The sequence below is a fragment of the Xyrauchen texanus genome, chromosome 16, assembly GCF_025860055.1.
Source record: "Xyrauchen texanus isolate HMW12.3.18 chromosome 16, RBS_HiC_50CHRs, whole genome shotgun sequence".
In the NCBI taxonomy this organism is placed as follows: Eukaryota; Metazoa; Chordata; class Actinopteri; order Cypriniformes; family Catostomidae; genus Xyrauchen; species Xyrauchen texanus.
Genome location: NC_068291.1, coordinates 40,765,384 through 40,792,006, shown reverse-complemented (window position 1 = coordinate 40,792,006; position 26,623 = coordinate 40,765,384). Strand labels below are relative to the sequence as shown.

The window sequence follows — 26,623 nt, the reverse complement described above, 5'->3', positions numbered from 1 at the left end:
AATATCTTTAATAACTTTAGCCAAAATAAACAAAGACGTCTTTAGGAAATATAATTGCGTGCCCTCACAAATATGGCTTCTCAATATGGGCATTTTCTGACAAGGCATTGTGGGAGCTTCGTGACGTCACAATTCCAAACCATTCAGTCAACTTTGGCGCGCCGCTGTTAGAGAATCAACTCATCAATAAATGTTGGCGAGTTTATTCCCGATCATAACACGTGATCACTGTAAAACACGATTTAGAACGATCAATGACGACTTGATTTAAAATACGTCAACTGTTCGTGGTGTTTAATCATTTGATGCGTGTAGGATTGTAGTATTTGCGATATTGTGCGATAGACAGACAGGATGACTTCTGCAAAGGAGATCAAACGTAAGTAATCACTTATTTTTGGCTGTTCGTTGATTGATTATTTTTTTGTGAACACAAAATATCCCTCGTTTACTGATATATATATATATATATATATATATATATATATATATATATATATATATATATATATATATATATATATATATATATATATATATATATCTCAGTTAAACTGATATTTATACTTAAATTATATAAAATATATATGTGATCCGTCTGTCTGTCAGTATATATATGTATCGATCTATGTATCGTTCTATTATTATATGTTGGTCTGTATCTATATGGTCTGTCTGTCTGGTCTGTCTGTATCTATCTATATAGTCTGTCTGTCTGTCTGTCTATCTATCGATCAATCTGGTCTATCTATCTGTCTGTCTGTGTGTGTGTATATGTCTGTCTGTCAGTATATCTATTTATGATCCGTCTGACTGTCTGTATGTCTGTCTTTCTGTCAGTATATCTATCTAGCTATCTGGTCTATCTATCATCTGTCTGTATATATGCCTGTCTATCTATCTATATGGTCTATCTATTTATATGGTCTGTCTATCTATCGATCAATCTGGTCTATCTGTCTCTCTGTTTGTATATATGTCTGTCTGTCAGTATATCCATCTATCTATGATCCGTCTGTCTGTCTATCTATCTATCTATCTATCTGTCTGTCTGTCAGTATATATTTAGATCTATCTATGATCTGTCTGTCTGTATATATTTCTATCTATCTATCTATCTATCTATCTATCTATCTATCTATCTGTCTGTCTGTGATCTGTCTGTCTGTCTATGATCTGTCTGTCTGTATATCTATCTATCTATCTATCTATGATCTGTCTGTCTGTCATTATATTTTTCTATCTATCTATGATCTGTCTGTCTGTCATTATATTTTTCTATCTATCTATGATCTGTCTGTCTGTCATTATATCTATCTATGTATCTATGATCAGTCTGTCTTTCTGTCAGTATATCTATATATCTGTCTGTCTGTCTTTCTGAAGCCTGTGTAATTATCTTTGCAAATAAAATTTGTGAACGTTGTTTTTAAAAGTTCTATTAAATAAATGATGTTAAAAGTTATTATTGTGATACCAGGAGCTCTTTATTTAATCTTTTCTTTGCAGAAATACAGAAAGCCAAGAGTAAAGCACAAAGCAGCAATAATCTGAAAGAGGAGGCCAGTCTGTGCAATCAGCTGGGAGAGGTGTACGCTAAAACAGGTAAAACGAATCTCTACAGTTCATAGTTATATTAAGGGGGATCCATGAACTGTCACCATTTTGAGTATCATGACCGTTGTCTGTTGACTTAACCTGACGATAATTGAAGTGTCGGGCAATCTCTCAGATGTGTTTAAATACAAGTATTGCATATGTTTCTTGTAGGTAACTATCATGCTGCTATTGAAGAGCATCGTCAGGAATTGGCCCTGTCTGAGATTTTAAACGATGTGATTGGTTCAGCTGTGGCTAATAGGAAGATTGGAGAATGTTATGCAGAACTGGGGAACATTGAAGCTGCTCTTAAGGTGTGCAAAACATATATTAGCTGCAAAGTGAGTCAATAGATGTAGTCGAATCACACAGCCTCACAAACACTTTCTCGCTCAGCACCAGCGGCTTCATTTGAATCTGGCTCGATCCGTCAATGATGCAGCAGAGGAGCAGAGAGCCCTGGCCACCATCGGACGCACGTACCTCTTCCTCTTTGATTCTGATCAATCACGAGACAGCTTAAAGCATGCCGAAGATGCCTTCAAGAAGAGTTTATCCATCGTAGATGAACGACTAGAAGGTTAATGAATGAACCTTATGCATTTAAACATACATGGTAGTCACAAATGATCGCAAAGGTGCTGGAATAGTCATGGAAATACATTAGTCCCTGATCGGGATCGCTGCAGAGTCTCTTTCTCCCCTTTCACTCTGACTTCTGTGTCTCTGCAGGTTCTGTATCGCAGCGAGAGCTCTGTGAGATGAAGGCACGCCTGCTGTTGAATCTGGGCTGTGTGTATGATGGACTGAAAGAACCACAGCGCTGCAGTGACCACATCAGACACAGCATCTACATAGCAGAGTGAGAAACTCATGCCTATTAATGAACAAAATATGTACAAATTAGCACTAATCAGTTCTATTAATTAATTTTAAGCCATTAGTCAACTGGTCTCACGTTTATTATATTAATTTAATTTCTTAGCAAGGAGACTGTCTGAACATTTTGTTAATTTATAGAAAGAATTGCACATTAGAGTTGTGCCGACAGATGATCTCGGGGATCAACGATGATCAGAGAGATCGCCAATAGCTGATGCCTTTGATGATGTCAAGACGATATTTGGCTAGTTTTCTCATGTATTAAATTATTATTAGGCTATTCCCGTAGCCACACAGACATGTGTTTTATGAAACACACTTTATAATATTTTTAAGAACAGATGACAGAAAATCCGTCTATATGCATGTATGACGCGCTGATACGGAGGCGTGCAGTCTCGTGGAACACACGCATGTAAAAGGTTCTCGCTCTTTCTTTATTTCTGTCTTCTGAATGTTTTTTCATCTATGTTGACTATGAGTGCTGCACATTTGCAGGTCATTACCTCAGATGTCTCAGCTCAGGAGGTGCTTTCAGTTCAGTTCTTTATTTCCACAGAGCAGCTCATTGTGAACGCAACTCTGCAGCCTATACATCTGTGATTAAAATATAAAATAATACAAAAACACCTCCAGCCGTGATTTATAGTTCAGTGATTGTTATCGTCATTATAATTATTATTTGTACATTTATAATTGTTTTTGTGTAAGTAATTTTCCACCTGCATGTTTAGACGGACACTTGCCTGACAGTAAATGGAAAGGTGTATATATTTATATATTATTCCTTAATCACTTCATTATTTTATTAGATTTTTTGTTTTTAAATACATTTATTTAATTTTCAATGCAAAATCACTAAAGCAAGAATATTCACGATCCCTCAGCCCGGGTGTTGCCGATGTAACTGGATATATATATATACGTGAAGGAGGGAACAAAATGAATGTATTCACACAAATGATGTATTTTCCCAAACAACGAAATACCCGATGGGTAGAGAATGCACAGATGAAGCTTATTTGCCAGAGAGATGTTGACAACTGTTGTAAAGCCATCTGTAAAAAAGGTTTTCCAGTTTCATTTGAACTTTTAGTTAAAATAAAATAAAAAGTTCAAAGTTTGAAATCAAGGTGTCCTGCTTTATTGTGTAGGCTTAACCCTAACCCTGCTTAAAATTACCCCATAATACCACCTAGCGTCCAACCAGCCATTGTGCGTCGGTTTCCAGTGGAGTGTTTTTTTTTTTTTCTGCGACCAAAAGACCAATCAAAACTTGGTTGACCAAGACTCTTCGACTAACGTTTAGTCGACTATCAAGGGGCAGAACTCATTTTTGTGTTATGCTTTGATTTAAAAAACTAAAATAAAAAATTCACTCCGCAATTACAAATATTAAATGTATTTTGGTTTTCAACAAAAATGGAAAATTCTTATCTCATTTACTCACCCTCGTGTTGTTCTAATCCCATTTGATTTTCGGTCTTTTGCGTAACACAAAATAAATAATTTCCGACTAATTTTTTGGGTTAACTATTCCTTTAATGCCTCCTACACAACTTTCAAAGACTTCAGATTGTGGTACCGTTCATATTACACAAATGTCTGTCAAACATTTCACTATTGACGAATCCCCGACGACTCTGCCTGGACTCCAAATTATGTTTCACAACAGAGTACACGCGAGAAGTGATATGAGATACGAAAACAAATGCATGATCATATGTTATGCATCTCAGAATATGATGTGTATGATTTTAATCATATATTTTATTGGTTACAGTATGAAAAAGTACCTCCTACTGAAAAATCGACCTATTTGCTCACCTGACTGTCCAAGAGAATTGGCAATTTCTCTCCAACTCTTTTCTTTCTCCATCCGGCGCTGGTGCTCCTGCCAATGTTCCACTAATGTTTCCTCCATTTCTTCGGTCCAATGAGACTTTCTTGATATCACAGCCATGCTAGTTGATGTTCTATTGCAGGTACATCAGGACTCCTCGCACTGAAACGTCCCGTGACTCGTTTCTTGCTCTCTCATTGGTCAATGAGGTCAACGCTGCAGTTATATTCAGTCAAAACATATTTCACATTGCACGATTTGGAATCGCAGACGGGTCCAGATATTTAACATCCTAGATATCTCGCTGACATCGGCGATGCGTCGGCGCTTTTCTTTAAATCGTGTCTTTGATGGTTCGTACATTGCGTTCGTCACTCATGGGAGCGAGCTTCGATGTGCCTACAATTTCAGGCTTTTGCCTGCGATCTCCACAAAACAGTCGGCGAGCGAAAATCAGGCTTAAAATCGTGTAGTGTAAACTAGGCATAAGTAAAATGTGAGCATTTGCAAAAACAATTCTGCTTTTCTTTTAGGAAGAACAACCTTCTGGAAGATCTTTATCGTGCGAACTTCAACCTGGGCAGCATTCACTTCCGAAACGGACAGCACTCACGGTCCATGCGCTGTTTTGAGCAATCTAAAGAATGTGCTCGCAAAATGAAGGACAAATTCAGTGAGAGCGAATGTTTCCACAGTATCGGCAAGGTAATTATCCTAGGACATCCAAAGCGCTTTCGAAACAATACTTGTTGTGATTTGTCTGTATAGGTTGAGCATGATCGTGACAGGTGTACTTAACATTTTGATGTATACCTCTTGTTCAGATATTGCTTCATCTGGGTGACTTTGCAGCAGCGCGGCGCTCTCTAAAGAAAGCGTTCATTCTGGGTTCCCAGCAGCCTGCAGATCGTGAAGCCGTCAAGAAAGATTTTAAACTCTGTGAGACAGAAATAAGTGCTGCACAGCTAAAGATTGAATTTTGATCTCTTTGAGCATAATAGTTTTTTTTATAGGGAATCACACAAATAAGACCTCTTGCAAACTGCTCTTTCAATAACATTTTGAAATGTATGTGTGTTTGATGTAGCGATCCGTGGCTGTCAGTTGGAGCAGGCGGCGTCTGAAGTGACTGAAAAGTTTTCTCATGAGGCCATGGATCTCTCAGAGCAGATGGGTGATCTCTTCTGTAAAGTGAGCTGCTATAGGAAAGCTCTGGAGGCTTATCAGACACAAGTAAGAATATATATATATTTTTTTAAGCATATTTGGTGTGACTTTAGCAAGCTGTGACATTGTATATGCATTTTTCTTCTTATCACAATTGTTGTTGTGATCCAGTTCAGAGTGTCAAGAGTGCCCATTTTTAATTAAAAAAAAAATAGTTATTGTTTAACTGCTTTAAACAAATGTTGCAATTCTTTTTAAAATGTATATATTGTAGCAATAGATTCAGTTTTGTCTTAACATTCATGTTAAAATCAATCTTATGGATTTCCAGGTATGGAAAAGTCATGGAAATGAATAAAATCTTCAAAACAATTCAAAGTCAATATTATGTTTTCCAGTTGTGCTCCGCTCTAAAATATTTAACTGGCTAGAAATGCTCTTCATGACTGTCATTTCTATAAAAAATTACAAAGGTGCTGAAGCACGTAACGTTTCCATTAGTTTTCTTAATATTTTGGTAGCCAACAGAACCGCACGTAGGAAAACGTTGAAATTTGGCACATTGATAGCGGTGAGTAAGACTAACCCACACCCAAAATTTGGGGTCTCTAACTCAAACTCTGTAGTGCTACCAACAGTTAAAAATTTCACTTACGTTTCCACTTATAACATTTGCACTAAGTCCAGTCCAAAAAAACAAGGTACTCTTATCTCTGATTCCTTGCATCATACAGATTCGCATCATAGGTCGCATGGGTCATTTTAAGCTCCGCCCACAACATTTTCCGAAAACACTACTTTTTCTGACTCCTCCTATACCATAGGTCAGAAATTTGCATGTATCATCTAGAGACACTCATGACAAAAAGTTGTGAGATTTACGATAGACCAAACCGTTCTTGTATACCGTATCAACGAATTCGAAGGCGAGCGCGCCAAAGTGGACATGAGACTGTATCTTCGCAACACTTCAGCCTATTGACACGAAAATGTGTATATTTCAACACAAGCATTACATGAGGATACCTGCACAGTTTCGGCACAGTGCCACGTAGTGGTAAAGAAATATATAAAGATTGCTATTTTTCAGAGTGGTTTGGCCTAAAAACATGAGACTGGCCGCTTTAGATTCAATTGGGGGATACAAAGATGAATGATGCCCAATTTGCTATGGTCGGTCATACCGAATTTTAAATTAGATGTAATTAATAATGTACATTTTCAAACTACTCCTAGGTCATACATCCGTATTACACGAAATTGCTGTGTATTAGCTAGGAAAACTAATGACAAAAAGTTGTGAAAATCTCTTTGATGGATCAAACTGTACTTGTGTAATGCGTAAACAAATGATATGGCCAGTACGGATTTGAGGCTGAATCTCATGAAAGCTGTGACGTATTGACGTGGAACTTCATATGTGGCATTGTGACCAAGCCCTGATAATACTATATCAATTTAGTGACAGCGCCACCTATTGGTCAGAATTTATAAGCACTTGTATTACACTATAAGTCATTAAACTAATGTCTTTTTTTTTTCTCACTCATCAACGGACTTCAAAATTCAATCCAGATGTTTGCCATTGGTGTGTTAGGATCCGTAATTGCTGCTTGCAGCTATCATTTTTCGTTATGTTTGTCCTTCATAGAATTATAGTTGTTTTGAAATACATTCTTTTAAGACTCTGGTTTGTGTGTTTTTAGCTGGCGTGTGCAGAGGCTTTAGGAAAGCCAGCTCGTGAGTTAGCTGTCATCCACGTGTCACTGGCGGCCACATACACAGACCTGCGACAACATCCCAAAGCTGTTGAACATTACAGACAAGAACTACAGCTGAGAGAGGGCAACCCCAAAGAGGTAACACTCACACATAGCATAGTAACACCTCACAAACTGCAAATCAATAATCTTACAGTTTGTGTAATAAGCTTTGTTGTACATCTTCAGAGCTTTCTCACGACTCAATATTTATCTTGCCTTTGTGTGTGTGTGTGTGTGTGTGTGTGTGTGTGTGTGTGTGTGTGTGTGTGTGTGTGTGTGTGTGTGTGTGTGTGTTTCAGGAGTGTGAGACATGGCTGAACATTGCAGTTTGTCAGGAAGAGATGGGAGAGTCAATGGAGAAGATCGATGCCAGTTACACTGCTGCTCTGAGCTGCGCTGAGAAATCACGTCTAAACAAACAACAGGTCAGTTCTGCCTCTTAACACTCGCAAACCGTCCCGATGTGTGTTTGTGTCACTGTTTTCATGATTTAGAAGAATTTGTATAAAACAAGTATATTTGTACATATGGTCTAGTTTATCAGCCATCCAGGTCACTAAAAAGACAAGTAGATATTTGCCACCAACATTAAAGGAGTGAAACCTTAAAGGAATTGTGGCATTGCTACTTGTGAAGCATCAAGTTTCTTTCTGTCTTTACTGAAACCAAAATTCTGAATGTGACAAACCACTGCCAGCCTTGTATACAAAGTGGAAACCAAGCTAAAATGGAAACCAAGCAGCTTACTATGTCTTGTTGCACATCGCTTTTCACTGCTGTTGTTATTGTGCAAATTGGTTTTGTTTGTTTTTTCAGAGACGGGTCTTCAGGGTGTGGTTACAGGCACAGCGGCGCAGCGGCTCCTCGCAGTGTGAAGACACAGAAGCTCGACTTCAGGAACTGTGCGAGAGAGACGGTCGGAGTCTGGAGGACAGTGAAGAGGAGGAGGAAGAAGAGGAAGTGGAGAACAGCGAACCTCTAGAGGACAGTGATATCCAGTACTCTGAGTCTGGTAATACACAATATTACAAAATGCTTATCTTGTTTTATTGTAGTGAGGCAGATACAAAAAAGTCCTGACACAGTACTATGCTACTGTGATATCAGATGGTAATACCATAGCATATACCAAAGCATTCTTTAAAATACATGGAATATTACAAAAGTAAACAGGATGGACTTTCTTGTCAACTTGGAGAACCATTCCATATGATAATTACAATACTGTTTAGGGTTTATTTATATGATGGGAAATATTGGCTTACCTGCAGTGTATTATAATGTAATAAAGATGTAGATGTTTTATTTTGGTTGATTTAATGAATCTTTCTGTGCAGATGATGATCTGGAGGGCTATGACAAGATCGTTACGGGCAAGAGGAAGACTCAGAGGGTAAGATTGCATTCTTTATGTTCTCAGCAAAGACAGTTGTCTGATCTTTCAGTTCTTTACATGTTTTTTGTTCTTTATTGTCTGTGCAGTGGAACCGACGCAATGAGAAAGGGGAGACAGTTCTGCACAGAGCCTGTATAGAGGGAAACCTGAAGCAAGTCCAGTACCTGCTGGAACAGGTGGGTTTGAATCAACTCTGCAGGAAACTCAGTTACTGTCCCCTTACTAATAGGGATCATGGCAACCATAATTTCTTACCAGAGGTACACCAATATATCGAGTTGCTTTTTGGTTGTCGGTTATCGGCAAAAATAGCGGTGGATAATTAAAAAAATATAAAATTCCTCCTTGTTCCCGTGTGTGTGTGTGTGTGTTTGATTGATTGGGATACAGTGTAAAGTGCTTTGTAACCTCTAAGGTTAAAAAAAAGCGCTATATAAGTGCAGACCATTTACCTTTTTTTTTTTTTTAAAGAGTGTTTGCTGTAGTAACCAGTATTATGGTGTAAACTACTGCATGGTTTTCTTTTAAACATGTTTATAGCTGTCAATGTGTTTTTCTCTCTGATAGGGTCACCCTGTTAACCTCAGGGATTACTGCGGGTGGACGCCTTTGCATGAAGCCTGTAACTATGGTCATCGAGGTACAGCAGTCAGCCAATTTAAAGTGCTGTTTCATCATGAATCGTTGTATTCAAGATTTACCTGTCACACATGACTTGTCTGTTTCATACAGAGATTGTAGCCGTACTGTTAGAACATGGAGCGAATGTAAGTGACCCCGGCGGTCGAAACTGTGAGGGCGTTACACCCCTTCATGACACCCTAAACTGCGGCCACTTCACCGTCGCTCAACTGCTGATACAGAAGGGAGCGTCGGTCACCGTTCGCAATAGCAAGGTCAGACCCTCCCATATTCTACACATTTCCCTGTTTACGTGGAACATTTTACGAATGTATCTATTTGAGTAAATATGATTGATGTATGGATTTTATAGGGACACACTCCTCTGGACACTTTGCAACAATGGTTTAAGAACTACAGCCGAGAATTGGACCAGGAGACAAAGCAGGAGTGTTTGGAGACTGAGAAACTTTTAAAGAGAGCACTGTCAGGGGATGGTGAGAATTAGACATTTTTTTTTTTCCCCAAGGGGCCTGCGAGTTTAAAAGCAGATATATCAAAGATTGTATTGTTAGTAAGCACTTATATTAATTCTTCATTTAAATAAATGTTTGTTATTTGAGCTGTGACGTTATCTAAATCTGTGTCCCTTTCCTAATTTATTTTTTAGCTGGTCATAACTAAAATTCCTGCAATTAGTGGTAGATGTTTTGGCACAACAAAAGCTTAACTACATAAAATATTAAAAAAATGTTTGCAGTCATTTTCACTTTTCTCTGTCTCGATCTGCTGCAGTCTCTTTTGTGTCAGTGGCTCCACGCCAGCAGAGGAAGCTGCAGGACAGTCAGCTCTTTGATGCTGAGTGTACTGAACCGCTTCTACAGCAGGCTGAGGTGCCTCCCTTGCCCCAGCGGAATATTCCCCGCTGTACTGCCACCAACCGTGCTACAAAAAACTCTCCTCCAAGACACAGGGACCACTCCGGCCCAGCCCGCCGGTTGAGAGGGATGGAAGCAGATGTTCTGTACGGGGTAAGGTTGGAGCTGATGTTTGTTACATTTTGAAAGATTGAAAATGCAAATTTTTTTATGGTGGGATAAATCACACAAAATATAATATTCTGTCATTTATTCACCCTCATATTCAAAACTGGTGTGACTTTCTTTCTACCATGGAACACAATAGGAATTCGCCTCAGTCACCATTCACTTTTATTGGGGGTCCAATCAATGAAAGTACTGAGACCCTATTGTATTTGTACTGTTATTCTTTGGCACCGCCTTATTTGCCTTTGCCGTCACCATCACCACCTTCACCTTCTTGTTTTTTGCCTTTGCTAAAAACGAAAGTCCTAGAGACACCAAATGTGGCAGGATGGTCCCAAGTCCCATCACTACTCAGACACGCACATCCAACCCTAGGTGGTGCTATAATATGCATTTTTAAGTTTTTGTCTTTCTTTATCCCTGAGTCAAGTGAAACAAAACCTACTGTATATCCCATCTCTGCCATTTTTAATTTTCCTCCTAGACTGTTTGGTCCGATTCCCAAGAAATGTTGCATGTAATGTCTAGATATTCACTGGATCAAAAGTTAAAAAAAATGTTTTAGGCCATGGCCCAAATTGTCTTATCGACCTATATCTTCTGAAGGCATTGTCCGAATTAAATGAAACTTGGGAAACTTTAACACAATGACATATTGAGGACGCATGCCAAATTTAGTCCAATTCTGCCCTTAGGTGGCGCTACAACAAATAACCAATTTGAACTCTTGTTATAACTGTTTGATCAAGGATGTTGGAATTTAGCATGGTCTTTGGGAACAAGTGCTAACATATCCTTAAAATATTTATTTGATAACTCAACCAAAATGGTTTTGCAGTTTTGGAACAACATGTTGGTGAGTAAATGACTGCAGCATTTTTATTTTCATGTAATCTATCCCTTAAAATTACTGTTTTTCTCTCGTCACTTTAGAATGATAGCAGCTCCTCCGATTATTCAGACTCTGATTGCTCAATCAGCACTTTGCAAACCGTTCATCCTAGACAACGTTCCCCAGTCGCCCAGTCCCCACAGGAAGTCCCACCCAACCAGGAAGTGCCCTCCATATATGGCATCAGAGAAGCTGTGTTAAGCCCCCAGTCTAAATCGGGTAGAATAGAGTACCAAAAGGTCATGCAAAACCTGGGCAGTGCCAAATCGCGCCTCATTACTCAGAGCCTTTCAGAGCCGGCCTTTACCAGCACTCCAGCTGTGTCGGCCAATAGCAGATCGGCGTTGGTCCCTGAGGACGAGTATCTGGCAGATGATTGGCTGGATGATGACCTGATGGATGTTCAGCCCAAGAAGAAACGGAGAGTGTCTGAGCATAATATCCCATGCGAAACAAGTTCCAGAACTCAAAATAATTTCTCTGTATCTAACGAAGCGTCTCCAAGAGGTGTGTTTCAGCCTATGCATTAGCTATTCCTTTTATTTATTTATTTATTTTGATGCAGTTAAACTTTGTAATAAATATTAATCGGATTGGGTGTAAATGTATTACTGCAATCAGATTACTTTATCCTATATCAAAGTAATGTAGGACTTCTCTTTTGTTTTTTCAGTAATCACGTTATTGTATTTAATTTATAATGGTTAGTTAAAATCTTACATTACGCCCAACAACAAATATTTAGAAAATGTTCCTTTTCGGATGAAATCCCAAATCCCTCCTATTTTTTAACCTCTCACCTCCAGCTCCCTGTTTTGTTTTTTTCTCTGTCGTAATATCCTGTTTCATTCGTAAATGTAACAATTGAGAAGTAAAATAGTTTGTGATTGTCTTTTTATTTGACTTTAATTCAAAATTAACTTAAAATGGGACTATGTAGTGTGATATATATAATAACCTGAGGTGTTTTAAAATTAGTAACTCACTAATCCACTCCAACACTAACTATGAAAGTTTTCTGAAATTAACATTTAAAGGGCTTTTTAAAATTCTCATTGCAGTTCAGAGTTCATCCACCAGGGGGCTGTCTCTTAATAAAGGATCCAATAAGTCTCGACAGGTGAAGATGAATCAACTGCCTGGCATGGTGATGCTGGGTAGAAGAGAGGTCAGCAGGTCACAGAGTCCCGTCATGACCCAAGAACCTGACCCGATACATGATCCTGTACCTCCTACACATCAGCCAGTGGTAATACAGACCTCACTATTTCATTGGCTATGCTTAGAATGTTCTACTCCATGTTCTGCTCCATACCACGTAGTATATACTGAAAATCACCTTACAAGTCATATGCATTGCATTGTTAGATACAGTATTCTATATTTTAGTTTTAGTAATTCTGCACATTTTTTGGCAGATGTAGTAGGCCATCTGTTTATTGCAGGCAGACAGAAACTTTGTATTCTGTAGACGGTATACATACTACATGCTACTTTCAAAAAATAGATATCATACAATTCAAAACTTCCCAATTGTGTTTGATTTACAATAATGGACTGGTATGAGGCATATATTATTAAATGTATTATTATTTACCATTAAAGAGTGACACTTTATTTATTTATTTTGCAAAACAACAGGCAGTATTTCAGAACAGAACATCCCATGTGCCTGTACCAATCAGAATGAGGGTCAGAGTTCAAGATAATGTCTTCTTGATTCCTGTTCCACACAGGTATGATTTTATTAGATTTGTATGGTGGTTTTGTATATTTATTAGGGCTGTTAATCAATTAAAAAATGAATTAAACAAACATTTTTCTGTGATTAATCAAGGTACATGGTACATTAAAACAAATATTAAAATATAATCATAGATACATTTACTTTATACGTTATATGTGCATGTTAAATTGTTCCGTTTTTTGTGGATAGTTAAATTAGACACATTTTTACACATTTGATAAATGTATATGTTTACATGCCATAAAATCAGTGGACATGCTGTAATTAAAAGTTGGGCAAAATCTTCTGGCATTTTGCAGTGGAATTTTTATTTTTATACATATATATATGTTAAATGGCCTGACTCAGTTCCTATAAAATTTAGTTTGCAATATAAACTTAAGTTTACATTGCAAATGCGTTATAAGACACTATAATACAGATACAAAACTAATGGAATGCAGTATAATAATTTGTAATCTCAAAACTATAATTTTTTTAATGCATTAAAGTCAATTATTAATTGCAGAAATTAGCATGTCAAATTTTCCTGCTCAGTAGGGTGTGTGTGTAATTCTAGTTATTATGTTTATTTGTAGTGAAGCAGACTCCTGTACGGTGGCGTGGTTGTGTGAACAGGCTGCTCAGCGTTACTATCAGAAGTGTGGATTACTGCCATGCCTCTCCTTGCAGAAAGAGGGCGCCCTCCTCTTACCCACTGATCCACTGCTGGCTGTGCTGCACACCAATGAAGAGGTCAGAAAAGTTGTTCGTTATTCGGTTAATTGAGGCCTTAAAGTATACAAAGAATGTGTGACTGTGGTGTTGCATTCATTAACGGCAATATTTTTGGCTCTTGCTTTAAGGTATATTCCAGGTTCAATTCAAATTGAGCTCAAATGACAGCTTTTGAATTTTTTAAGAAAAGGAGGGACAAGTCTAATTTATTTTTTGAGTTAAATCAACATTATGCCACAAATGCTGTCAATTGAGCTTAACTTGTATTGAATCCAGAACATTCTTTTAAATTTATTTGGATATGCAACACATGTAATGTCTTAAAACTTACTGTAGTGCAACTGACCAAAAATGAAAAATGCCATTTTGCCATTTATATTGCAAAAAAATAAAAGCAAACAATTACTTTTTCTATTTAACACTAAAGAAATTAAGCAATATATATCTGCATTTTTCACAACATGGAGAGTTCTTCAAGTCGAAGTGATTGTTTTCTATGAAGATATGCTCAGTGCCGCTACTCGTGTCTTTCGGCGGCGCCCAGCTATAACTCCGGTGACTGCTTAAATTCTGCATCTTGCATAGTTTTCCATTCAATTCGACCCAAATCATTATCAAATGACAAAGGTTGTTTACTCTAGCCATCGCTGGATGATATATTGTGTTTATGTATCTGACTGGGTGCATCTCAATCATCTCCCTAGTTCAGTAGTCAGGGCACTGATCAGGGAGTCGGACACTTTATGGACTGTCGCAATCGCAAAATCGTTCAGTGCACTGAAACATTGTCTCCCTTAAAATCCCACAATGCACCTTAAAAACCAGGGAGCATCATTGCACACTATGTTCCCTTACCGGAAACATCGCCATGTCTTCTGAAGTCTCAAATCGTTAGAAGACAAGCACAAGTGTAAATAAGATGTCAAAACCTTATGTGTGTTCTTCACTACCTGGATGGGAGACCTCCTGGGAAAACTAATGCTGCTGCTGGAATAGATCTTAGGGTGTCCAGCAGGGGGTGTTCACCCTGCAACTGTGTAGGTCCTGACTCTCTGTGGTCATTAAAAATCCCAGGACACTTCTCGAAAAGAGTAGGGATGTAACCCTGGTGTCCTGGCCAAATTCCACCCATTGGCCCTTATCAATAATGCTTCCTAATAATCCCCATCCACTAATTGGCTCTATAACTCCGCTCTCTCCTCTCCACCAACAGCTGGTCTGTGGTGAGCATTATGGCGCACTATAGCTGCTGTCACATCATCCAGGTGGATGCTGCACACTGGTGGTGTTTTTAGGAGAGTACCCTGTTCACTGTGTAAAGCGCTTTGAGTGTAGTGTCAGAAAAAGCACTATATAAATGTAACATTAATTCACTGTTAATACTGTATATAATGCATTTAAAAATCATGTATAGATATTTTATGATATTCCTAATGATGACCAGTGAGGTTGATGCTCAAGAAGGACCATACAAGTTGTCCAAATGACTCATGGACTATATTCCAAGACTTCTGAAGCCATAAGAAAGCTTTGAGTGAGGAACGTATTGAAATGTGTAATGCACTGCCTTTTACATTTCGAGTGAACTTTCCCTTTAATTTGATGATTGTTTTCCTGCAGGTTCTTGCTGAGGTGTGTTCATGGGATCTTCCTCCTCTCCCTGAGCGCTACAGAAAAGCCAGTCAGAGTCTTGGAGTGGGTAAGCGGCCTGAAAACTTCGCTGGAATGAGTTTTCATTCACACAGAGACATGGAATACTTGTTAAAACATGTTTGTTTTATATTTTGTGTTCCAGAGGAGAACAAGCGTGTAACTCGCTTGTGTGAGGTGCAGGACAGCAGCTCTTGTGTGAATGTTTGTGGACTCAGTTTGTCTCCAGCATCTCTGGCTCCTCTCCTCCGAGCTTTAAAACTACAGGCCAACCTCACTGAACTCCACATCTCTGCCAACCGTCTGAACAATGACCTCCTTCCAGAACTGATGTCTGCTGCTGCCACAATGCCCAGACTACGGGTTTTAGACATATCAGCCAATCAGATCACTGGAGAGGGAATCAAAAAAGCAACAGACACCATTGAGGGGCGGAGTCAACCTGCTTTTCCTGTAAATATATTCTTTCATTTTTGTTGTTTTATTCCAAAAGTAATTATTTTTGAAGAACTTCCAAATAAACCTGACTAATATTGTGTACGTCCCCCTCGTGCCGCCAAAACAGCACCAACTCGCATCTCAAAATAGCATTCAGAGATGATATTCTTCCCACCACAATTGTAATGAGGGGTATCGGAGTTACCGTAGACTTTGTCAGTTTGAACCTGTCTGGCCATTCTCTGTTGACCTCTCTGATCAACAAGGCATTTCCGTCCACAGAACTGCCGTTCACTGGATGTTTTTTGTTTTTGGCACCATTTTGGTGAAAATCCCAGAAGATCAACAGTTACAGAAATACTCAAACCAGCCCATCTGGCATAAACAATCATGCCACGATCCAAATCGCTGAGGTCAAATTTTTTTCCCCATTCTCATGGTTGATGTGAAGATTAACTGAAGCTCATGGCCCATGACTTTATGCACTGCACTGCTGCTGCATGATTGGCTGATAAGATAATAACATGGATGATTGTTGGTGCCAGATGGGCTGGTTTGAGTATTTCTGTAACTGTTGATCTTCTGGGATTTTCACACACAACAGTCTCTAGAATTTACTCAGAATGGTGCCAAAAACAAAAGACATCCATTGAGCGTCAGTTCTGTGGACGGAAATGTCTTGTTGATAAGAGAGGTCAACAGAAAATGGCCAGACTGTTTCGAACTGACAAAGTCTACGATAACTCAGATAACCACTCTTTACAATTGTGGTGAGAAGAAGAATATCATCTCAGAATGCCCTTATGAGTCTTTATTCTTTTGTCTGTATTTTAAAAAAGCTACTGCATTCATGTTAAAGCTTCAGACTAGAATTGAACATGCTTCAAGAGAAATCAGGAATTAAAATGTGTTAATTTGCAATTGAAAAGAACTTTGAAACCTGCCATTGAAAAACAATATACTTTTTGATCAGGACTTTTACAGTGTTTGCAGTTACTGCATTTTGTCTTTGTAAGGCAGTGTTGCGCATTCTTTTTAACAGAGTTTCCAGGATGTTTGTTGAAAAGATGACCAGCTTTTGCTGTGTGTGTTTAATGAAACTGCTTTTTGGACAGCTGTTATTCTGTTAGCATTGGAACAAGTCTTCAAACTCACATCAGACTCACACTAATTGGAAATGTTTCACTGATGAGCTGTAATCTGACACCCCAACCATTGTTGAGTGTATACATTAAATGATGTGTGAGAGTGGAGTGATTGTCACACAACCCTATTTGATGTTTTCACATGACGTGTTGGCGGATGAGTAAGTGTCATCTTGCCTAGTTAGTCTTTCAGTGATCAAGAACAACTTGTGCTTGGTCTGTGAAATTTTAAAATAGCTCTGATCCCAATTTTATACATGAATACATATATTATTTTTTATGTTTTCATATATAAAAGTTTAAATTGACAGCCCTGATTATATTTCTATTATTCTTATATTATTATTATTCATTATTATATATATATATATATATATATATATATATATATATATATATATATATATATATATATATATATATATATATATATATATATATATCTTTAAATATTGTCTTTTTCTCAAATATTGATATGGATAGTGTGATTTTATTTATCATGCCGATGTAATGCGATTTGAAATGTTTAAATGATGGACAACACTGATTAGTTTTGTAGTTTTCATCCAGAAATGATCATGATGTTTGTATATATACCTTGATGTTTACAATGCATAAGGTACAGTGCTGTGAAAATTATTTGCCCCATCCTGATTTCTTCTGTTTTTGTGTATACTGTATCTCATAATAAATTGTTTAAAAAATTAAAACAAAATCTAACATAAAACAAAGGCAATCTCAGTAAACGCAAAATACAGTTTTAAAATGATAATGTTATTTATTGAAGCAAAAAAGTTATCCAGAAATTCCAGAAATGATGAGGAAAAAGGTGATTGAAATACATCAGTCTGGGAAGGGTTACAAAGCTGTTTCAAAGGCGCTGGGACTCCAAAGAACGACAGTGAGAGTCATTATTTCCAAATGGAGAAAACTTGGCACAGTATTGAACCTTCCCAGAAGTGGCCGACCTTCCAACATTCCTCCAAGCGCATCGCGACAGCTCATCCAGGAAGTCACAAAAAAGCCAAGGAAAACATCAATGGATCTGTACGTCTCTCTCGCATCAATAAAGGTCGCTGTTCATGACTCTATCACTATCAGAAAGACACTGGCCAAAAATGCCATCCATGGAAGAGTGGCGAGGGGAACACCAGTGCTAACCCAGAAGAACATTAAGGGCTCGTCTGAATTTTGCCAAAACACACCTTGATGATCCTCAAACTTTTGGGAGAATGTTCTGTTGACTGATGAGCCGAAAGTGGAACTGTTTGGAAGACCAGGGTCCCGTTACATCTGGTGTAAATCTAATACAGAGTTCCACTAAAAGAACATCATACCTACGATCAAGCATGGTGGTGGTAGTGTGATGTGTGGGGATACTTTGCTGCTTCAGGGCGACTTGCAATAATTGACATGAATTCTGCTCTGTTCCAAAAAATCCTTAAAGATAACATCCAGTCATCAGTCCATGAGTTGAACCTCAAGCACAACTGGATTATGCAGCAAGACAATGATCCAAAGCATAGGAGTAAGTCCACCTCTGAATGACTCAAAAGGAGCTAAATTAAAGTTTGGAGTGGCCTAGTCAAAGACTTGACTTGAACCCGATTGAGATGCTGTGGCAGGACCTCAAACAGGAGTTCATGTTCAAACTCTCCATTGTGGCTGATCTGCAAAATGTTCCACCACAGCGTTGTGAAAGACAGATCTCCAGTTATCTGAAGTGATTGGTTGCAGTTGTTGCTGCTAAAGGTGGCACAACCAGCTATTATGTTTAAGGAGGCAGATAGTTTTTCATATGAGTGATATTGGTGTTTGCTTCAATAACATTAGCGTTTTAAAACTGTATTTTGTGTTTGCTCATATTTCTTTTGTTTTATGTTAGATTTAGTTTGAAATTTTGAAACAATTTAGTATGAGATATACACAAAGTCTTCTTGGTTTAGAACAGAGTGAGTAAATGATGCCAGAATTGACATTTTTGGGTGAACTATCCCTTTAATTCCATGTTCAACATATTAGCCATAGTTGTCCAAATGTAGCCTGAGATTTCTGATTAATCTTCGCCCTCTGTCCCCTGCATATTCACATTTTGTAGTGTCTCGAGGAATTAAATTTCAGTATGAATCCTCTGGGTGATGGATGGGCACAAGCGCTGGCAAGTCTTCTGTCCGCCTGTCCCCTGCTCTCCACTCTATCCCTGCAAGCCTGTGGCCTATCAGCACGCTTTCTTCAGCAACACCGTCTCCTATTGGCTAACTCCATGGCCTGTAAGTACACCTTTAAATATTATATTATTACAACCAAATGAAACCAGTGAAATTACTTAATAGACTCCTACAATGCTAGGTCATGTTTTTTTGTTTGTTTGTTCTTCAATTTCTGTGTTCTTTGATTAATTGCTTTAAGGCACTGGGAACCTGACGTCAGTGTGTCTCTCCTACAATGCATTGGGCTCTACTGGTTTTGAGCTTGTGTTGAAGACATTACCAATGAACTGTATTAAAAACCTTCAGCTGTCTGCGCTATGTAGAGGTCCATCTGACCAGCCTTCCCTGGAAATCCTCACTAAACTCCTTACACAGGTACACGTGCAGATAAAATTCATGTAGGACTTCTTAGTTGCTGTATAGAGCACAATAGTGCCCACACACTTTTCAGGCATCTTGGTTCTGGAAGTATTTTTTCCATAGGGATTTTATAAAAAATCAGGCTTAAAATCATATTGTGTAAACTAGGCATAGATCGCAACATTTGACGCAAAAAAGCATTTGAAAATTGGAAAAAAGACAAAGGTACAAGACTGTGTACTTAACGTCTTTAATGAAGAAATAAACAAACCACTATCCCATGAATTATGGTGAATGAAAGTATAATTTAAAACAAAGTAAAAATATAACTTTTGATTTAAAGTTGAAGATTATTAGTGTATATATATATATATATATATATATATATATATATATATATATGTGTGTGATATATTTAAAGTTTATTACAAAATATTCAGATATATGCAAATATGTTAGTAGTTTGAGAGTGTAGGGAGACACTTCATTCGAAATGTAATTCGAATTGCTTCATTCACCGTGCATCTTGAGAGTGGGCGGTCACTGCAAAGCTCTTTTGGCGCATTTTGTTCGCCTTGATTCTTTGATTGGTTGATTGTTTCCTTTCAGGATCGTGGGTAGTGTAGTTCTTCACCTCAATTAAACAAAATAAAAAAATATAGCTGAAATAGCATTGTAATATTCCATTAGTTTACATGTGACTGAATTGAGGAGGAATATCTTTTACTTTGACATTGTCACTGTCAAATGGCAAATGTTTCAGGATTTCAAGGAACACCCCCCAATTGATCTCTTTTACAGTGGCATTTTCAATGTGGTATTCTACTTTGAAAATAAATATCACTATTTCAATGTTATGTAAATATGTGTTTGGGTTGCAGGGTGACTGTCCGCTCGTGCATTTAAGTCTTGCTGGAAACGGTCTGACGGACCACAGCATGCTTTCTCTCGCCAGGTGAATAATTTTTATGCATTTTACATATTTTAACTTCACTTTCTAAAGCTCTTAAGACTGTGTCAGTTTGGAGCTATTGATATTACCAGGACAAGTATTTTGAGTAATTATATTGTACATTTGTGGTTCTATAATGATCATTGGTTGTTTTTAGTTGTCTTCCATTCTGTCATTCCCTGGAGTCTTTGGACTTGTCGGCCAACCCTGCTGTGACCTCAGCTGGGCTTCAAAGTCTCCTTAACGCCCTCGTGGAGGCCCAGCGACCTTTGACACATCTCAATCTTCAAGGTAAAACTTATCAGCTCAAAGCATAAAATGTCTTTATTGTGGATTTTTTTTTTTTGTGCATCGAGCCAGTGGGGGTGGGTGGTTTAATGGTTAGTAATCTAGGCTGATAGTAGAAAGGTTGTAAGTTCAAAACCCAAAAGATAATATTCACGAACTGACATTGGAAGGGTAAATGTGTGTAAGCCATTCGTGGGTTGATTTCTCAGAAAAGTGTAAACACTGTGGCTCTCTGAAGCCACATTCATCTCTTTGTAGGAACATCCTGATCACTCTGACATAGCAACACTGTCACGACCAATACCTGTTTGAAAACAACTATTATTTGAGCAATTCCATTTGGAGATGCTTGTGCTGCATAAATTACCTGCTTTCAACTTTAAGCAAGAAACTTGACCTTAAAGGAGTTCTGACACACACACACACACACACACACACACACACACATATATATGTATATATATAATTGTATTATCTTCCCTGAGGTCCACTTATAAAGTTATTCGTTTTTTTCTCGTCACTAAACCATTAGAATTTAGTCATATATATAATAGTTTTTCACTCTGTCTTTGGCACTCTGTAGGAAACGCTCGGTTTTAAGCTGTCTGGCCCTTTAAGACTTCAATTTGTTGTAATTGGCTAACATTGTGCAGCTCTTCCAATACAGCCATTTTTGAAATTCAATACAAAAAAAAAATTAACAAACACCACTCAAAATTATAAAACTACACTTCAGGGTTAACACATAACGTACACCTAACAAATTTCATGAATGTATCAAACTGTTCACTCAAGCAGCACCATAAACTATCAAGCATCACCATCAAATAGTCATGACATAAGGTTTTTGTCCAGCAACAAGAAATATTTAAAAACTGTCCAAATTTGTAAAGAGACATTGAATGTCTCATAATTTCTTTCAATTAAATATTACCTTATCGTTTGCAAATATCAGAGACGCCAGTTATTGAACTAATTTAAATTCACCAAGAAAATGCTTAGACCAAAACATAAACGAGTCCTTTTATTTCTTTCAGCTATCAAAGCAACTGCAAGCTTTTTCTCTCTTCCAAATACATGTTTTCAATGTTTATTGTGCACACCTCCCGCTTTATTACGTGGCAAACTCGTAAAATCACCCCTCTGTGATGATTTCTGCAACTCTTGTAGAGGGCGATGCGGCGATTGACGCTGGCGTTGAATGTAGAATTGTGCTTTACAATGACAAAAGAACATTATTGAACTCGAAATTATTATTATTTGTCTATTATTGTGGTCTTTTCTGATAAAAGCCATGCTCAGCAGTTTAAATGATACCATAGATCTGCTTGTGTTTTATATTTCTTATACTGAAGTCAGTAGATATGTAGCCGAGCCATTCAGGTTTTATTAAAGGAGGTTATTGAAACTCACTATTATTGAAACAATGCTCAGACTGAAGGAAGACTATAGATCTGCTTTGTTCTTTTAATGCTTAAACACTATAAAGTCTCTTGGTAGATTTTGGTCATGAACGACTCAAAATGATTCACTGACTCACTCGTAGCACATAAGATGCTCATTTGTTGCCAACTAATGACATTTCCAGAAGGGGTAACTGAACTATTCAGTTAATAAAATTGATCAAATTTGTGAAACGGAAGCAAGCCTCACCAAAATACTCTTTATTTTGCAGCTAATTCTGCACAATTGTAAACTTGAATCACTAAAATAGCTGGAATTTGTACCTTTTTCAGTTTGTATCCCTGTAATCTGTTGTGGCATTGCAAGAATAAATCTACAAATTAGAAAAGAAGCAAATGTTTGCTGTATGAAGAATCATGTTTATTTATAGGGCTGTCGATTTAACATGTTAATTCTGTAAAAATTAATGACATAAAATATAGCACATAAAAATAAAAATAAAACATTGTGCATTTAACTCTTTCCCCGCCAGCGTTTTAAAAAAAAGTTGCCAGCCACCGCCAGGGTTTTTGACGATTTTCGCTAAACTTTAATGGCCCAGAGAATATTTTCTTCCATGAATATATGAAGATGCTATATATCACAATAAAGATCGGAGCCTCTGCTTTTAGGCAAAAAAAACGATTTTATTTTATCTTCATTTGTTCTTTTTTTTTATTGCCACTTGAACAGAGGTAGGTTTTGTCAAAAACAACATTTCGGACAAAAAGCTGAGAAAAAGGCATTTTTATCAAACAAGTGCTTTAGTATTAGTATGGTGTTCCACTTCACGTTTGAGACGATCGCAGTCTGTTTCTTTGATCAAAGAGTTGCGTACTCTTTCAAAACATGCGTGCAGGTCTTCCTTACCGTATACCACCTAAAACACGGATACCCGGAAAATTCCGTGTTTGGCGGAAAGCGTTTTTTCATAAAACCCGGAAAATTCCGTGTTTGGCGGGGAAAGAGTTAATCATGTTCCCAGACCGTAATAAGGAACATTCCTTCTATTGGAGCAATTCAAGTTTGAAGTATCAACTTCGTGATTTCAGCAGTGGGCAGTAAGCACAAATCCAGCAAGAATAAACCACTCTAACTGCCACTAGACTGCACAAAATGAGGACCTTTCTTGCATTCAAACACCGCTGTATGCAGCGCAACTCCGAATGCAGGGATCTTGAGATCTGTATATCGAAGTCCAAACAACATTTAACTTGACACAGTGACTTAAAAAGGCTATGATTATGACGTGACACAACCAAAGTGAGTTGCTTCAAAAGCATACGTCGTTCTGTTCAGTGCTATGGAAATAAACAGTGGATTACCTTCTAAAGCCACTTTGTGTATTGCCTAATCAATGCTGTACTTGTCTACCACAATAATGAAAAGTATTGTAAATATTATTATATTTATTGCATATATTACATTTTATAGTTATTTTATTATATATTGAATAATTTTTATTTGAGGGCCTCTCTACAAATATCTCTTTATGTGATTAACTGCAATTAATTCGATATATGATATCATTTAAAAATGTAATCGACAGCCCAATTTATTTTATATCTCCAGTAATGTGCTGAAGCATGACTAAAAGTTCCTTTCTTGTTCTCCATGACAGGTTGTCAGGTATCCGGCCCGTGGGGTGATCTGTGTATGGACAGCTTGTCTGATTATATTCAGGATCTGCGACTGTGTTCTCAAAGTCTGAATAAACTGGACCAACAGGCACTGCAACAGAGCTGGAGACAGAGAACAGAACCTGTGCACATCTTCTCTTGCAACTCCAAATGCTTGCTGAGCATTACTGCAGCCTCTCGCTAAACTTTACATCACAAGTTGCCAGCAAATAGTCGGTTTGCTGCAGGCAATGCTGTGCATTTCTTTATCACACTCGGGACTATTATTTACGTTAGGATTACTCCTCACAACAAATATCTATTTTTAGACATGTTTGGTGAACACATTTATTGATAAATGTTATCTGAAATTGTAGCGTGTGTGCTGTAATATTTGTCTATAAATGTTGTCTGCAATTGTGGTCTTTTTTTATGATCATTGTAATTATTTGTATGGACAAATTTGTTTGTGTTTATAAGAAGTTGCTGTCACTTCCGACCCATTTTATTGCATAATTCTTCCTGCAAATTCTATTTGCTGTGGAATAATTCAGAATTTTCCAAAATTATGTTTTGTATGAAATGGGTGTGAGATATCAGTTTGCATGGTGTTACCCTTTTCGACAACCGATGGTTTAATGCAACGAAAGAAAACGAGCCACAAAATATTAATTCAAGCATCCTCTTTTTATTAAAAGTGATCTTTAAATATAGCTGTGTAGCATTACAATGCCACAAAAGCACAAGTCTGTTTTAAACATGTTAATTTCTGTTGACAGCAGAAAACATTTCAGTACAATAAAGGCAAATGCGTGTGATAAACATGCAAAAAACAACCATATCATTTCCATCATCATTTTACGAGCCTCCTACTAAAACCGATCTGCAGGAAGTGTGATTTACTAAACCACAACAAGCAACACCACTGGCTCTAGTGCACTCAGAGCCTTACAGGACTCTATTAACTTTTTTCTGCGAACAAGAACACAATTATTGAAAATGTAATTTAGCATTTCACAATGTGGAAATAAATAATCAAACTTAAGAAGATGAACTCTCCAGCCTTTTCTTGCAAACACCGATGTTTCCACAGATGGTTGCGGTACCATCAGTAGTTGATAGTTCTTAAACCATCATATCGGTGCATTTGTTCACAAATTTCCTTCACCAATGTTTTAGGAAGCCGATCGCATCACAGACTCACGTTAGATACTTTATAATGTCGTCCTATGCAAAAGTCATAACCACAATTATCTCATAAGAAACATGCAACTGTAGTCTTTATGTATTGGTTCTGTAATATTTGTATTTATTTTTCATAGATTTAACAACTTAAACAACAGAAAATGTGGAATCAAATTATATAACATTAATACCCTTCCCCCAAAACTGTCCCCCCACCCGACATAAACACAAACCACAGTGGTCAAAAGTTCAATTGACAATGACACACAAACACTCAATTGGCCTATGTAACTTGGTGGCGTAATGGGCTTAAGCACAGAACTGGTAATCAGAAGGTTGTTGGTTCAATCCCCACAGCCTTGAGCAAGGCACTTAACTCCAGGTTGCTCCAGGGGGATTGTCTCTGTAATAAGTGCACTGTAAGTCACTTTAGATAAAAGCATCTGCCAAATGCTTAAATGTAAACGTAACTTACTGAAATGTAATCTGGGATGTTTACCATTGCAAGTGAAGGACTTCACTATGCTATCAAATTTCTTGAAAAAGAGAGAGGGGACATCTATAGGGAGAGATTGTAGCAGGTAGTTGAATTTTGGAATACAATTCATTTTAATAGCATTAACCTTCCCTATCATAGATAAATGTAATGAAGCCCACCTGTCCACATCGCTCGAAGACCTTTTTATTAAAGGGTCAAAATTTATTCTAACTAAATCACAAACATTTGCTGGGAATAAAATACCCAAATACTTAATGCCCTGTTTGGGCCCCTGGAAGGCACCTGGCTGAAGAGCAATTCTATCAGAAAGGCTTGTAGACTTGAGTAAAATTTAAGATGACATTTATTTGATGAATATAAAACAGAAATGTAATGTCTCTCTTTGGCGTAGGCCCCGTCTGGCGGTCCGAAGATGTTGTACTCGGAACCATCATATCCTGCCGGAGACAGGAGGCAGGGGTGAGGAGCCTACCTCCATGAAGGACGGGACTCAACTAGTGGTGGTGGAGGTTGCTATGTTAGTACACTGAAACAGCAATGTGATAGATTGTGAGCAGATTATAAAGCAATGGCTTACATGTGATTGGCTGGGAATTACCCAGCAAAAGGAGTCAAAGCTTCGGATTTAGACCAATTCACTCTGTATCCTGAGAATTTAGACATGGAATTAATCATTCTGTGGAGGCAAGGCATAGATCTAGTAGAATCGGAGACAAATAATAAAATATCATCTGCGTAAAGCAAAAGATTATGCGCTAGCCGTCCCGTCATCACCCCTGGAAAATCGTCCTCCTTTCTTATCGCAGATGCTAATGGTTCCAGGGCAAGACAGAACAATAAGGGGGAAAGAGGGCAACCTAAATTGGCATTGTAAATTGATGAAATTTGGTGTGTGTTATCAGATAGTGCCTATGTGTACCAAGTTTTGTGAAGTTTGGACATTGCACTGTCAAGATTAGGGTCAATTAGTCCTAGGACCTCTAATTTGATTTGATTTAATTATAATAAAAAGCACCCCCTGTTATCATAAATGGAAGATATTTGCTGTTTTTGCATAAAATCGTGGCAGTAGTCAGGTTGTCTTGGACTTATGCCACGTCCAATGATTTTGCTTCGCTGCGTTTCTATTATCATAAATTGACGAAATTTGGCATGCGTCCT

The 26,623-nt window shown here is 37.7% G+C and overlaps 1 protein-coding gene across 1 annotated transcript; it reads left to right on the top strand.

The window, feature by feature from the left end:
- Positions 1 to 157: 157 nt before the first annotated feature.
- On the top strand, positions 158 to 24,693 carry tonsl (tonsoku-like, DNA repair protein). Its single transcript, XM_052145867.1, has 28 exons — positions 158 to 379; positions 1,510 to 1,605; positions 1,771 to 1,913; positions 1,996 to 2,179; positions 2,332 to 2,461; positions 4,858 to 5,029; positions 5,149 to 5,263; positions 5,412 to 5,557; positions 7,198 to 7,350; positions 7,554 to 7,679; positions 8,071 to 8,266; positions 8,592 to 8,647; positions 8,737 to 8,826; positions 9,218 to 9,290; positions 9,383 to 9,546; positions 9,645 to 9,768; positions 10,067 to 10,302; positions 11,251 to 11,716; positions 12,271 to 12,458; positions 12,851 to 12,945; positions 13,535 to 13,691; positions 15,294 to 15,372; positions 15,469 to 15,776; positions 19,005 to 19,176; positions 19,316 to 19,491; positions 20,358 to 20,431; positions 20,586 to 20,719; positions 23,781 to 24,693. Exons 1-28 carry the CDS (start codon positions 355 to 357, stop codon positions 23,981 to 23,983), a joined length of 4,281 nt encoding a protein of 1,426 aa, XP_052001827.1. The 5' UTR covers positions 158 to 354; the 3' UTR covers positions 23,984 to 24,693.
- The last annotated feature ends 1,930 nt before the right edge of the window (positions 24,694 to 26,623 follow it).

What these genes read in the sequence shown, in the direction of transcription:
- tonsl (XM_052145867.1), top strand. Translation starts at nt 355, where the DNA reads ATGACTTCTGCAAAGGAGATCAAAC. An exon ending in ACATTGAAGCTGCTCTTAAG is followed by an intron (nt 1,914 to 1,995) that starts GTGTGCAAAACA and finishes TTTCTCGCTCAG; the next exon opens with CACCAGCGGCTTCATTTGAA. An exon ending in AGCATGCTTTCTCTCGCCAG is followed by an intron (nt 20,432 to 20,585) that starts GTGAATAATTTT and finishes GGTTGTTTTTAG; the next exon opens with TTGTCTTCCATTCTGTCATT.